Raw genomic sequence first — 14,919 nt, 5'->3', positions numbered from 1 at the left:
GTAGTAGCTCTTCTTCAGCAGACTTCACCCCTGAACTTCGTAGATAGAAACTTAGAAGACTGACGGCAGAAAAAGACCTCATGGTCCATCTAGTCTGCCCATTTACTATTTCCTGCATTTTATCTTAGGATGGATATATGTTCATCCCAGGCATGTTTAAGTTCAGTTACTGTGGATTTACCAACCATGTCTGCTGGAAGTTTGTTCCAAGCATCTACGACTCTTTCAGTCAAATAATATTTTCTCACATTGCTTCTGATCTTTCCGCCAACTAACCTCAAATTGTGCCCTCTTGGGATCCTCTCCATGGAATTTTATTGGCTACACTTCTCTGTAGAAATGGTTCACCATTTATATTTCTAGGACTTTCTTTCTTATTATCCTACTCTGCCTGAGATTTCCTTGTGGTCTCCCATCCAAGCAGTAATCAAACTCCACCCTGCCTTACTTCGAAGTCTAGACACGAAAGTAATGTACAGTACTTGCCTCCCGTATCATATTTTCACCCGATCTAATCTGGCCCTGCTTTTTTTTTAAGTTAATTATTTAGGGAAGAAAATGTCCCTTTCTGATTGGTACAATAAGAAGTCCCAGTCTTGGTTTATTTAGCATAATGTAAATAAAAATGCAAACAAGTAAAAATAATTAATGTGTGACAACAACGAAGCAGATATTTTTCTCTTCTTTAACAGATTGACGCCAGTAAACTATGGCAATCTGCAAGATCACAGCAAAAAACCTCAAAAACAAACGGTGGAAAATGAGTGGGTCTCAAAGATTTTTCAAAGTGACAGAGATTGACAGATGTCAGAATAAAATATAATACAAAACAGCACTGTGAGGAGTCATTAGACCTTTTAATCTCCCTTCGCATTCAGTTTGTTCACTGATTGATTTATATTATACTTCTGATCTTCTCCAAAGCCATTAATTACATCACTTTTCTTTATTTCAACATTTTAGAAACTTTTGAGTGTTTTAAATGGCCTTAAAACTGATATTTTCAAAAACATTTCAAAAACATATTACAATTTTGGTTAAATTAAATGTAAAACAGTTAATATCAATAAATTTGTCAATAAACTATTTATTTATTTAAAAATTTTGCCAATCTACACCAAGCCACTCTGGATGGTTTCAACTAAATGGAATTCAGTTAAAAATTGGCCTTGGAGACTCATTGGTTGGAAACCAATTTTCACAGCCAGGTAAATTTGAAAGCATATTTATTACCACTGTAAGACCATCCATCAAGAGAACACAATAGGTAAAAATGGAACTATTTAAACCGAAGGAAAACTAAGGTGAACTTTTTGGGCCTGAGAAAGGATGCAGAGCAGAGTCGAATTGGGCCACCTGGAAAGATATTTATGGGTAGACGGGTTGGGCAGTGAGGCAGGTTCTGGACGATTGACTGGGAGAACGAGGTCTAAGAAGCAAATGATAGAAAATAAACAAGGAGTCAAGCAACCTAGAATTAAGGAGAAACTTCCTGACAGTGAAAACCATTAATCTGTGGAACAACTTGCCTCTAGAATTTGTGGAGGCTTTTAAGAAGAGCCTGGACAGCCACTTGACTGATGCGATATAAGGTTTCCTGCCTAAGCTGGGGCTTGGACTAGAAGACCTCCAAGATCCCTTCCAGCTCTTTCTGTTTCTGTTTCTCTTCTCTTCTTCATTCCAACTTCTCTTCTCTTCCCTTCCCTTCCCCTCTCCTCTCCTTCCACACTTCACCTCACCTCATGTCATTTTACCTTATCTTAGTGATTTCTGACAGTCTCAAAATGGGTGAACAGTGTGGTCGGGCGGTAGGAAAAGCAAGTAGGATGCTTGGCTGCATAGCTAGAGGTATAACAAGCAGGAAGAGGGAGATTGTGATCCCCTTATATAGAGCGCTAGTGAGACCCCATTTGGAATACTGTGTTCAGTTCTGGAGACCTCACCTACAAAAAGATATTGACAAAATTGAACGGGTCCAAAGACGGGCTACAAGAATGGTGGAAGGTCTTAAGCATAAAACGTATCAGGAAAGACTTCATGAACTCAATCTGTATAGTCTGGCGGACAGAAGGAAAAGGGGGGACATGATCGAAACATTTAAATATGTTAAAGGGTTAAATAAGGTTCTGGAGGGAAGTGTTTTTAATAGGAAAGTGAACACAAGAACAAGGGGACACAATCTGAACTTAGTTGGGGGAAAGATCAAAAGCAACATGAGAAAATATTATTTTACTGAAAGAGTAGTAGATCCTTGGAACAAACTTCCAGCAGACATGGTTGGTAAATGCACAGTAACTGAATTTAAACATGCCTGGGATAAACATATATCCATTGTAAGATAAAATACAGGAAATAGTATAAGGGCAGACTAGATGGACCATGAGGTCTTTTTCTGCCGTCAGTCTTCTACGTTTCTATGTTACCTGTAGTGATTTTTCTTAGCCAATATCGCCTCTTCCAGATCAACCCCTTTGGAGCAGCGGTTGAGCACTGTACACTGAATCAGATTCACCAAATGCTCAGACTTGCACATGCTAAGGCCATATATTCTTATGATTTATTAAATTTATATGCCACCCTTCTCTGAAGACTCGGGGCGGCTCACAACACATAAAAAACAGTATACATTGAGATAAAAATAAGTTAAAATTAAGAGTTACATTTAAAAAAGAAACTAAAAATCCTATTAACATGCCCACATCTCATTCAGCAAACTTACTATACAGTGTTCCCTCGATTTTCGCGGGTTCGAACTTCGCGAAAAGTCTATACCACGGTTTTTCAAAAATATTAATTAAAAAATACTTCACGGGTTTTTTCCATATACCACGGTTTTTCCTGCCTTATGACATCATATGTCATCGCCAAACTTTCATCTGCCTTTAATAAATATTTTTTTAATAAACTTTAATAAATAAACATGGTGAGTAATAATCTAAATCAGGGGTCGGGAACCTATGGCTCGCGAGCCAGATATGGCTCTTTTGATGGCCGTATCTGGCTCGCAGACAGGGCTCCTAGCACTGAGCTCCCGCTCGCAGCTGTCCCCTGGCTCCTGCTCGATGCCACGGTTTTCGGCGCTGTCCTGCTGGGCCCCAAAGACGGAAGGCAGGAAGAAGGAGAGCTCCATTCTTCTCGCCTTTTTCCCGCCTTCCGTCTTTGGGGCACAGCAGGACATCGCCGAAAACCGCGGCATCAAGCAGAAGCCGGGGGACAGCTGCGAGCGGGAGCCCCAGGAGGGAAGTACCGGCAGCGCCCCGCCCAGCTGAAGCTTCACTGGCGTCGGCGGCAAATGTCCTTTGTGGCCCGATGGGAGGGGGGGGGGCTGCAGCGGCCGCAGGCAGTCGCAGGGAGATGGCGGCGGCGAGAGGGAGCTCCAGCTGGGCTGGGGGTTCGGGGGGGCCATGAACGCCGCCCGGAGCCAATGGCTTCTTTTGGGCTTACTTGAATTCCTGCTGCTGGTAAGCGCGCGCGGGTGGCCGGGTGGGAAGGGCGAGGCGCGAGGGGGAGGCAAGTGGAGAAGCGGAGAGAGAGAGAAGTGGACCAAAAGAAAGAAAAGGGAAAGAGAGGGAGGGAAAGAGAAATGGAGAGGAAGGAAGGAGGGAGGGAGGGGAGGGAGGGAGAGAAGGAAGGAAGAGAAAGGAGGGTAGAAAGAGAGGGAGAGAGAGAGGAGAGAGAAAGGAAGAGAGAGAAAGAAAGAGGGATAGAAAGAGAGAGAGAGTGAGAGATGCTCAGTGAGCCTTTCTTTGAAGTTGCCTTTCTTTCTTTCTTTCTTTCTTTCTCTCTTTCTCTTTCTCTCTTGCTCTCTTGCTCTTTCATTCTTTTTTCTTTCTCTTGCTTTCTTTCTTTCTCTTTCTTTCTCTCCTTCCTTCCCTCCTTCCATTTCTTTCATTCCCCCTCTCTATTTTTATTTCTCTTTCATTCTTTCTTTCTCTCTTTCTTGCTTTCTTTCTTGCTCTTTTTCTTTCTCTCTTTTACCTTCCCTTCCTCTATTTCTTCTTTTCTTTCTCCTTCCTACCTTCTTCCCTCCCTCCCTTCCTTCAGTCCTTCCTCTCTTACTCTCCCCTTTCATAAGTTTCCTTGCTTCCTTCCTCTGTTCCTGTCCCTTCCCCCTTTCTTTCTTTCTTTCTTTCTTTCTTTCTTTCTTTCTTTCTTTCCTTCCTTCCTTCCCTCCCTCCATTTCTTGCTTTCCTTCTCCTTCCTCCCTTGTTTCCTCCCTCATTCCCTTCTTTCACTCCTTCTTCTCTTACTCTCCCCTTTCACACCTTTCCTTGCTTTCTTTGCACCCTTCCTCTGTTCCTGTCCCTTCCCTCTTTCCTTCCTTCCTTCCCACCCTCCGTCCATTCATTCACCCATTCCTCTCTTGATCGCCCCTTTTACCATTCCTTCCTTCCTTCCTTCCGATGTGGGCCTGGGCCAGCAGAGTAGTTTGCTTTTGCACCCCGTCTCGAGCTCCCTTGGTGCCAACCCGGCCCTCCCCACTTCAGAGAGAAGGGGGAGAAAGAGAGAGAGAGAAAGAGAAAGAGAGAGATAAAAAGAGAAAGATAGAGGGAGGGAGAGAAAGAGATAGAAAGAGACAAAGAGAGGGGGAGAGAAAGAGAGAGAGAAAGAAAGAGAGAAAGGAAGATACGTACGGCTCTCGCGGAATTATATTTCAAAATATGTGGCGTTTACGGCTCTCTTAGCCAAAAAGGTTCCTGACCCCTGATCTAAATGGTTGCTAAGGGAATGGAAAATTGCAATTTAGGGGTTTAAAGTGCTAAGGGAAGGCTTGTGATACTGTTCATAGCCATAAATAGTGTATTTACTTCCGCATCTCTACTTCGCGGAAATTCGACTTTCACGGGCGGTCTCGGAACGCATCCCCCGCGAAAATCGAGGGAACACTGTATATTCATTGGCCAGGGGGTAGAGTCTAATGACCCCAAGCTTGGCGGCATAAGTGAGTCTTTAAACTCTTATGGAATATACAGGGTGTGGACAAAAAAATGAAAACACTTGACTTTTTGGCATCATAATGTTTGAACATGTTCAAATCAATCAAAACTTGACATATTTTAATGTTTTCAAAAAATTGAGTTATTTGATATGTTTTTTTAAACTATCTTTTTTTTTTACAGAAATTTTACAGAAATTTAAGGAAATTGGTTACAACCTTCTAGAAATGGCAGACTTCTCAGATTTTCAAAGAGGCCAAATTATTAATGCTCGAATGGCAGGCGCTAGTGTAACAGAAAGTGCCTGAATGTTTGGCGTTTCAAGAGGTAATGTCTCAAAAGTAATGACTGCTTTTGAAAGAGAAGGGAAAACGTCCTCAGCCAAGCACAGGTCTGGTCGAAGGTCGAAGCTGTCTGAGAGAGACTGTCGGACTCTAAAGCAAATTGTTAGAGCGGATCACAAGACCGCAGCTCATAAAATCACTGCAGAGCTCAATAGACACGTACGGAACCCACTTTCCACAAAAATTGTTCGAAGGGAGCTTCACAAATCTGGATTCCACGGAAGAGCTGCAAGGTGTTTCCATTTTTTTGTCCACCACCTGTATAAGGGTTTAATGTGTGAGTTGTACAGTGTAAGGGCATTGTGTAGATCAGTGTTTCCCAACCTTGACAACTTGAAGATATTTGGACTTCAACTCCCAGAATTCCCCAGCCAGCGGATGCTGGCTGGGGAATTTTGGGAGTTGAAGTCCAAATATCTTCAAGTTGCCAAGGTTGGGAAGCAGTGGTGTAGATGGAGGTTTTGAACGTACATTAGTGGTCTGGTGAGATCCATCCCATCCAGAGAGCGAGTCACTGAAATGCTTGCATTGCCACAAGGAGAACAACGCCACGTAACTGTCACTTGGCTGCCGAAAGTGAGGTTTGCAAATGCTTGTTTGCCTGGCTGGCTGATTTGAATGCAAAGCAAAGTAAGCAGCAAAGAGCTCTATTGTTCCTGTGGTGGTGATGGTGGTATTACAGGAGGGGTCAGGCTGGAGAGCTTGTCCTGGGGGCAGATTAGAAATCGGTGGAGGGAGTGTTCTGGACCTGCCTTAGGCATGAAGACTAAGACTGGGGGCTTTGGGCCAGTTGCAACAGCATTTAGACTTATATACTGCTTTATAGTGCTTTTACAGCCCTCTTTAAGTGGTTTTACAGAATCAGCCTCTTGCCCCCAACAATCTGGGTCCTCATTTTATCCACCTTGGAAGGATGGAAGGCTGAGTCAACCTGGAGCCGGTGGTGAGATCTGAACTCCTGAACTGCAGCTACTGGTTAGCTGAAGGAGCCTGTAATGCTGCACTCTAACCAGTGTGCCACCCCGGCTCTGTTCATCCATCCATCCATCCATTCATCTCTCTCTCTCTTTCCATCCATCCATCCATCCATCCATCCATCCATCCATCCATCCATCCATCCATCCATCTACCTACCAGCAGAACTGCCATTCTAATAAATTAGATTAGATTAGATTCTGTAACAGCTTTGTTCCCTATGCCATCCGTCTGGCAAACTCACACAATTCATTTTTCTCTCCATGTACAATTTATATGTCTGAACTAGACTTCACTGTTTCTTTGTGTCATGTTGGTATGGGAGTATATGCATAATCTTTGTGTGTGTGTGATATGTAGATCATATTTCTGTAGTGTATATTGGAGGGGTTGATACCACCTCCAATCCAATGAAATTTCATTTTAATGTATGCTGCTTAGTGTACATTTAAAGCGACAATGAAGTTATTCTAAGTCTTCTAAGTCCATTTCACCCTGATTTGGAGATCAGATGAACAGAAGAGTTGGAAGCAATTAAAGGAGGGGCACAGGACTAATAATAATAATAATAATAATAATAATAATAATAATAATAATAATAACAACAACAACAACAACAACAACAACAACAACAACAACAACAACAGAATTGGAAGGGACCTTGGAGGTCTTCTAGTCCAACCCCCTGCTTAGGTAGGAAACCCTATACTACTTCAGACAAATGGTTATCCAACATCTGCTTAAAAATGTCCAGTGTTGGAGCATTCACAACTTCTGGAGGGAAGCTGTTCCACTGATTAACCATTCTGACTGTCTGGAAATTTCTCCTTAGTTCTAAGTTACCTCTCTCCTTGTTTAGTTTCCACCCATTGCTTCTTGTTCTACCCTCAGGTGCTTTGGAGAATAGCTTGACTCCTTCTTTGTGGCAACCCCTGTGATGTTGGAAGACTGCTATCACGTCTCCCCTAGTCCTTCTTTTCATTAAACTAGACATTAAACTTGGGGATCCTTGTTCCTTGCAAAATACATGGCATAGAATTTTGGTTGCCATATTGGTGTGAATGAACTGGTTGATCTTCATTTTCTAATGTTGACCCAGCATTTACTGATAGCTCCCACTGAAAAAAAAAGTTCTTTATTTTCTTCCTCACTCCCTTAGGTTCCTGGGAGGGGGTGGGGGTGTAATTCCAAATGGTTTTTCTATGAAAATCCCCCTAGAGAACAGGCTAAAGAAATTAAAATGTGAGTTATCTGAATAGATATTTTTGTTTGAAAAGCTAAAATATATTGATTGTTAATGTAATGCAGTATATAATTTAATGTAGTAATATATTGTTCATATATGATTTAATGCATTAATATATATAATGTAGTATATTAAGTACAACATAAAGTAGAATTCTCCAGCAAGAATTGTGGGAGTTGAACTCCACCTATCTTCAAGTTCCAAGGTTGAGATACATTATCCTTTTTTAAAAAAAATAATTTTTATTAGTATATAAACTATAAACAGAATACAAAAAGAAAAAAAATACAAACAAACATTATATAACCCCCCCCCCCAAAAGAGACACAAACAAAACATATATACATGCATTAAAACCTTTTACGATACATATATTGACTCTTATTCTATGCTTTTTACTATTCTATTTCTACTATCATTATAGCTTTTATATCTCTAAGGAATTTCATTATAACAACAATTATTAATATTTATTTAATTAATTAATTGGATTTGTATGCCGCCCCTCTCCGAGGACTCAATATCTAAATATTGATATACTGTAATACAGTTTGGCTTTCATTTGTCCTTACTATCATGATACTAGAATATATTAAATGTATATTAATATCTACATTAATGTATAATTTTATTCAAAATTTCCTCAGAATGGAAGTGCAAGCACTAATTTCAGAGCTGTTGTTTTTTCTTTCCCTTCCACAGGGGATGATTAAAATACGAGGGGATCGTTGCTGGAAGGATTTGACCTGCATGAATTATCACTACGAGGTGAGTTTTCCAAATTTCTTTGGTTCCTTCTTTAAAGACCTATTGAGATGCTTTTTCCTTTTTTGTGTTTTTTTTTAAATTATTAGAAAAAGAAAATTTTATATACAAATATGAGTTACATGCAAGAATATACACACAACTTTAAAAACAAGAGACCTTGTTCTCTCTTTAGTTGGGTGTTTTAACTTATACATTTCTAAGTTATTTGCAGCTTTTCATATCGGTATCATATATACTTTTTCAATTTCACTCTATTCCTTGTAATAATAATAAGTTGTATTAGTAATAAAGACTTAATTATTAATAACAAGCAAAGATAATTCTAAATCAAATTAATGTAGCTTACGTATCATAGAAAAACTATCCTTTGATTCAAAATTACCTATCTATATTCTGGCAAATCTAAAGATGTTTTTCTTCTTCATTCCCTTAAAGTTTTCTCACTGTGATGTATTTAAGTTATTTATTTTCCTTCTTGAGCATTTGTTTGTTTGTTTGTTTCACTATTTATTTTTTCGTTTTTGCAGCCAATTGTCCCATTTGTCCCATGTTTTATAGAAAACCGAATCTTCTTTCTCTTTTATATGGATAGTTAATCTACCGTATTCATTTCTGCCAATTCCATTATTTTATTTTTGATGTGTATAGTGGTGGGCGCTGTGGCTTTCTTCCTTCTTTGTGTTTGTCAACTGGTTGTGGTGGATTCCTTCATTCTGGAACCTGCCAAACTCATGTTAAAAAAGGAGAATGGGGAAAAATATTTAATAGCAATAACATTTAGACTTATATACTGCTTCATAGTGCTTTTACAGCCTTCTCTAAGCAGTTTACTGAATCAGCCTCTTGCCCCGAACAATCTGAGCTTCCAAAACTAACTGGAAAAGGCAGGGAGAAGCCTCCATGGGGCCTCTCTAAGAATCTCCTGGGAGGAAACAGGGCCGGAAAAGGCAGGGAGAAGCCTCTGTAGGACCTCTCTAGGAATCTCCTGGGAGGAAACAGGGCTGGAAAAGGCAGGGAGAAGCCTCTGTGGGCCCTCTCTAGGAATCTCCTGGGAGGAAACAGGGCTGGAAAAGGCGGGGAGAAGACTCTGTGGGACCTCTCTAGGAATCTCCTGGGAGGAAACAGGGCCGGAAAAGGCAGGGAGAAGCCTCCGTGGGGACTCTCTAGGAATCTCCTGGGAGGAAACAGGGCTGGAAAAGGCAGGGAGAAGCCTCTGTGGGATCTCTCTAGGAATCTCCTGGGAGGAAACAGGGCTGGAAAAGGCAGGGAGAAGCCTTCGTGGGGCCTCTCTAGGAATCTCCTGGGAGGAAACAGGGCCGGAAAAGGCAGGGAGAAGCCTCTGTGGGGCCTCTCTAGGAATCTCCTGGGAGGAAACAGGGCCGGAAAAGGCAGGGAGAAGCCTCTGTGGGATCTCTCTAGGAATCTCCTGGGAGGAAACAGGGCCGGAAAAGGCAGGGAGAAGCCTCTGTGGGACCTCTCTAGGAATCTCCTGGGAGGAAACAGGGCCTCCACCCTCCCTGTGGTTTCCCCAATCACACGCCTTATTTGCTTTTACATTGATTCCTGTGGGAAAAAATGTTTCTTCTTACAAACTTTTCTACTTAAGAACCTGGTCATGGAACGAATTAAGTTGGTAAGTAGAGGTACCTCTGTATACTGGTTCATCTGAACCAGTAGCATTTTTTACTACCGGTTCAGGTGAGCCCGTAGAATTTAACCTCTGATACACAGCCTACCCCTGCAACCTAATTCTGTAGGTGTTCTGATGGTGCTACTGTCCACTCTCTTTTCTGCTGGTCATTCTCCTCTCTTTCCTTCTACCTTTTCCAGTGTAACGGGCTTCACATAGGAACTGGCTCTTCCCATAATATGTCCAACAAATGACAGTACCTCAAGTCACTACTCTGGATTGAACCGTTGGTTGTCCCATCTGTTGGTTCTCCAGACTCTTTTCCAAGCCCAGAGTTCAAAAAGCATCCTTCTGCCTAAAGTTCCCAATTTTGTGAGGTTTTCTTGCGTTTGTTGGCTTGGATATTCTTCTACATCAGTCTTTACATTTGCACGGATTTTTGTGGCAACTCTTTAATGAAACTTGGCAACCATCGTTGGGACTGTTTTTGTTTTGTTTTTGAAAAGGGGATAAATATCTCTTAATTAATATTGTTAACAAGAGGCTGAGCCAAGGGGATGAGACGGGTAAGAGGGCGAAGGAAGGTTGGCAAGCTGCTGAGCGACAGATCCGTCAAGAAAATTGGGGTTGTCAAAATCTTCTTTTATCCTGCTGATGGGCTGGAGGATGAAACAGGAGCTGTGGGTGGTAGAAAATCTGTTTGATTCTTGTGGGGGAAAGATGAAAAGTGAACCAGCATTTAAACTTTTCAAGGATTGTAAAAGAAAAAGAAAGAAAGGATGGCTTCAACTGGAAAGAACATTTGGAAAGCACGTTTGGAGGATCTACAAGGTCCAGTTTTCCATAATGGGACAAGGCTTCAACCCTGGGAATGGGACAACTCGTCACGGCCAACTCGCTGCGGAACAATTTAACAATTTAATTTAATTATTTAAAATAAACATTATTTTAATTTTAATTTTTTTTAAAAAAAAGTTTTTATTAAAACAAAAGAAGACACCAACATACATATAAGAGAACGACAAACATATAACAAAATATACAAACTCAAATTCAACCCAGACAAGACGGAGTGGCTGTGGGTCTTGCCTCCCAAGGACAATTCCATCTGTCCATCCATTACCCTGGGGGGAGAATCACTGACCCCCTCAGAGGGGGTTCGCAACTTGGGCGTCCTCCTCGATCCACAGCTCACATTAGAGAAACATCTTTCAGCTGTGGCGAGGGGGGCGTTCGCCCAGGTTCGCCTGGTGCACCAGTTGCGGCCCTCTTTGGATCAGGAGTCACTGCTCACAGTCACTCATGCCCTCATCACCTCGAGGCTCGACTACTGTAACGCTCTCTACATGGGGCTACCTTTGAAAAGTGTTCGGAAACTTCAGATCGTGCAGAATGCAGCTGCGAGAGCAATCATGGGCTTTCCCAAATATGCCCATGTTACACCAACACTCCGCAGTCTGCATTGGTTGCCGATCAGTTTCCGGTCACAATTCAAAGTGTTGGTTATGACCTATAAAGCCCTTCATGGCATCAGACCAGATTATCTCAGGGACCGCCTTCTGCTGCACGAATCCCAGCGACCAGTCAGGTCCCACGGAGTGGGTCTTCTCCGGGTCCCGTCAACTAAACAATGTCGCTTGGCGGGACCCAGGGGAAGAGCCTTGTCTGTGGCGGCCCCGGCCCTCTGGAACCAACTCCCCCCAGAGATCAGAATTGCCCCCACCCTCCTTGCCTTTCATAAGCTGCTTAAAACCCACCTCTGCCGCCAGGCATGGGGGAATTGAGATACTCTTTCCCCCTAGGCCTTTACAATTTATGCATGGTATGTCTGTATGTATGTTTGGTTTTTTATAATAATGGGTTTTTAACTGTTTTTAGTATTGGATTATTGTTATATGCTGTTTCATGTTGCTGTTAGCCGCCCCGAGTCTCTGGAGAGGAGCAGCATACAAATCCAATAAATAAATAAATAAATAAAAATAGGAGCTATTACCACTCTGCTCTTATCAGAGGTTTCTGGAAGAAAAACCTTTGCAAATCATATTATACAAAGAAACATATATTTATATTTCCTATTATTTACAAAATTTTAGCTATTTAGTTCTATATAATATTTTCAGTTATTTAATTATTCCTTAATCTTCTGTTCAACCAATCATAGACCTTATCCCATACTTTGTAATATTCAGTTTCCTCTTGTCCCTTCAACCTCCTCCTCATCATATGCATCTCAGCGCACTCAATGTTTTTTTTTAATTACCTCTTCTTCTTTTGGGATTTCTGCATCCTTCCATCTTTGTGCAAAGACTATTCTGGTGGCCGTTAAGATATGTGTTATCAAATGTTGAATTTCTTTTTTATATTTTTGAGGGAATATGCCTAATAGGAAGAAGTCTAGTGCCTTTCTTAATTCCTGTTTTGTTATTTCTCTTAATCATTTCTCAATGGTGCTCCAATATAATTTGGCTTTGGGACAAGTCCACCACTGGTGATAATATGTACCAATTTCATTTTTGCATTTCCAACATTGGGTTGAATACTAGGATACTTTTTTTTAAATTTTTACCATTCACATTTAATTCTGTTCCTCCTTCTGCATCTTTCCTTTAATGATTCTATTCCACCATTTCTTTGGTATTAGTGCAACTCTTGTCCAGCAGTGAGGTGTCCTGTAGCAAGTTGGCCGTGGTGAGTTAACCATGGTGAGTTGGCTATGGCAGGTTGGCCATGGTTAGGTGACCATGGTATGGAAACGATTCTAATTTCTAATGAGCAGGCTGTCGGCTTCTAACATCTCCTTATCTCTGGGTCAGGTTCAAGCAATTTCAAACAGTTAAATCATGCAATGTTAAATCTTACTTTACTGGAGAAATGGCAGAAACATCCATCTTGTCCTTCATTTCCGGCTATCTCTGGATGCGAGATAATTAATCAATTTACACTCTCTGAATAGCAGATTCAAAATCTCTTTCTCCCAAGCTAATAATAATAATAATTTATTAGACTTGTAATAGTAATTTGCAAAAGGCGAGGAGGGTGAGGGCAGTCCTGATCTCCGGGGGGGAATTGATTCCAGAGGGCTGGGGCCATCACAGAGAAGGCTCTTCCCCTGGGTCCCACCAGACAACATTGTTTTGTCAACGGGACCCGGAGAAGGCCACATGGTCGGCCTTCTCCAGGTGCTGTTGGTCAAACAATGTCAATTGGCGGGGCCGTGTGGGAGGGCCTTCTCTGTGGCGTCTCTGGCTCTCTGGAACCAACTATCCCTGGAGACCTGTACCAGCCACACACTCCTAGCCTTCTGGAAGGCCGTGAAAACCTGGCTCTGCCAGTAAGCTTGGGGCCATTGAGTAAGACCATCCAGTTCCAGCAAGAAGAAATGAATGTTTGTTGAATGATTGTCTATTTCTATTTCTGGGGTTTTAATTGTTTTTACATTGTTTTATTTGTTGTACGCCTCCCAGAATCTGAAAGGAATTGGGGGGGGGGGGGATTTATAAATTTAATAAATTAATTTAAAATAATTTAAAATAATTTAAAATAATTTAAAATAATTTAAAATAATTTAAAATAATTTAAATTAAATTAAGTTAAATTAAAGACACTGAATACTACTCCGTATGGAATAAATTACACAAAAGGAAGGAAGGAAGGAAGGAAGGAAGGAAGGAAGGAAGGAAGGAAGGAAGGAAGGATAAAAGATGAACTAGATCTGTCAATACTTGAAAGAATAACATCAAATATCTATGGATCATTGTATGGAATAATGTGGAAGAAGAAAGAAGAGAGAAAGAACAAGTAATTTACAAAAATGTAAATATATTTGTATAGGGAAAGTATATTGGTAGATACAAAGTTTGTAAGAAGAAGCTTACTGTAAACAAGGGGAATTGTGCCCATATATGTTTGTCAGTCTTGTTTATATATGCGTTTTATGTGTATATAATAAAAATTTAAAAAGTAAATAAATAAAATATTTCTCCCCCCTCTTCATCTTTTAAATGTAAGATTTGCTTTACAGCTAATCTTTGACATGCAGCAGTTCATTTAATCACCGTTCAAAGTCACTGAAAAAAAGGGACTGACGACCATTTTTCAAACTTACGACCATTGCAACATCCCCCATGGTCGAATGATTAAAATTTGGATGCTGGCCCACTGGTTCATACTTACAAACAGTCACTGTGTCCCGGGGTTACTCTTTTGTGACCTTCTGACGAGCAAAGTCAACACAGAAGCCAGATTTCACCTCGCAATCCTGTCACTAACAACTTAACAACTGCAGTGATTCACTTAGGTGAAATGAGGCGAGAAAGGTTGTAAAATTAATTATCAAAACTCACTTAAAAAATGTCTTTCTTAACAACAGAAATTTTGGGCTCCCTTGTGGTCGTAAGTTGAGGACTGCCTGCGTTATGCGCGCACTAGCGACCCACAACAATTCCCTTCCCCTTGCATTCACACCCGGAGCTCTGCCCTCTGCGCATGTGCGCCCTCACCCTGCGGACGAGCATAGGCCTCACTGAAGCCTATGAAGGTAAAAAAACCGACCAAACGGGCAGACTGAAAGTTCAGAAAAACGGGCTTCCAGTTTAGAATAGAATAGAATTCTTTATTAGCCAAGTGGACACACATGGAATTTATCTTTGGTGCAGATGCTCTCAGTGTACATAAAAGAAAAGAGACATTTGTCAAGAAATAGAATAGAATAGAATTCTTTATTGGCCACACAAGGAATTTGTCTTGGTGCAGATGGTCTCAGTGTACACAAAAGAAAAGATACATTTGTCAAGAATCATGTGGTTCAACACTTAATGATTGTCATAGGGGTCAAATAAGCAATCAGGGAATGTTTAATCAATGTTTAAGGATACAGGTTACAGTCATACAGTCATAAGTGGGAGGAGATGGGTGATAGGAATGATGAGAAAAAACTAGCAGAAATTGAAGTGCAGATTTAGTAAAAAGTATGACAGTATTGAGGGAATTGTTTGTTTAATAGAGTGTGTCTAGTTGTCT

General features: G+C 41.1%; 1 protein-coding gene across 2 annotated transcripts in view; it reads left to right on the top strand.

Moving 5' to 3' along the window:
- The window catches only part of LMF1 (lipase maturation factor 1), a 170,200-nt gene that overhangs the window by 65,244 nt on the left and 90,037 nt on the right, over nt 1-14,919 (top strand). For both annotated transcript variants that reach the window (XM_070760837.1, XM_070760836.1), the window contains exon 4: nt 8,205-8,270. In XM_070760837.1, coding sequence (XP_070616938.1) covers nt 8,205-8,270 — 66 coding nt within the window. The remainder of the gene's footprint in view (nt 1-8,204; nt 8,271-14,919) is intronic.

Source organism: Erythrolamprus reginae, chromosome 9 (genome assembly GCF_031021105.1).
Source record: "Erythrolamprus reginae isolate rEryReg1 chromosome 9, rEryReg1.hap1, whole genome shotgun sequence".
NCBI classification, from domain to species: Eukaryota; Metazoa; Chordata; class Lepidosauria; order Squamata; family Dipsadidae; genus Erythrolamprus; species Erythrolamprus reginae.
Note: the sequence above shows the minus strand (reverse complement) of the source record. Positions and strands in the feature narration are given on the sequence as shown.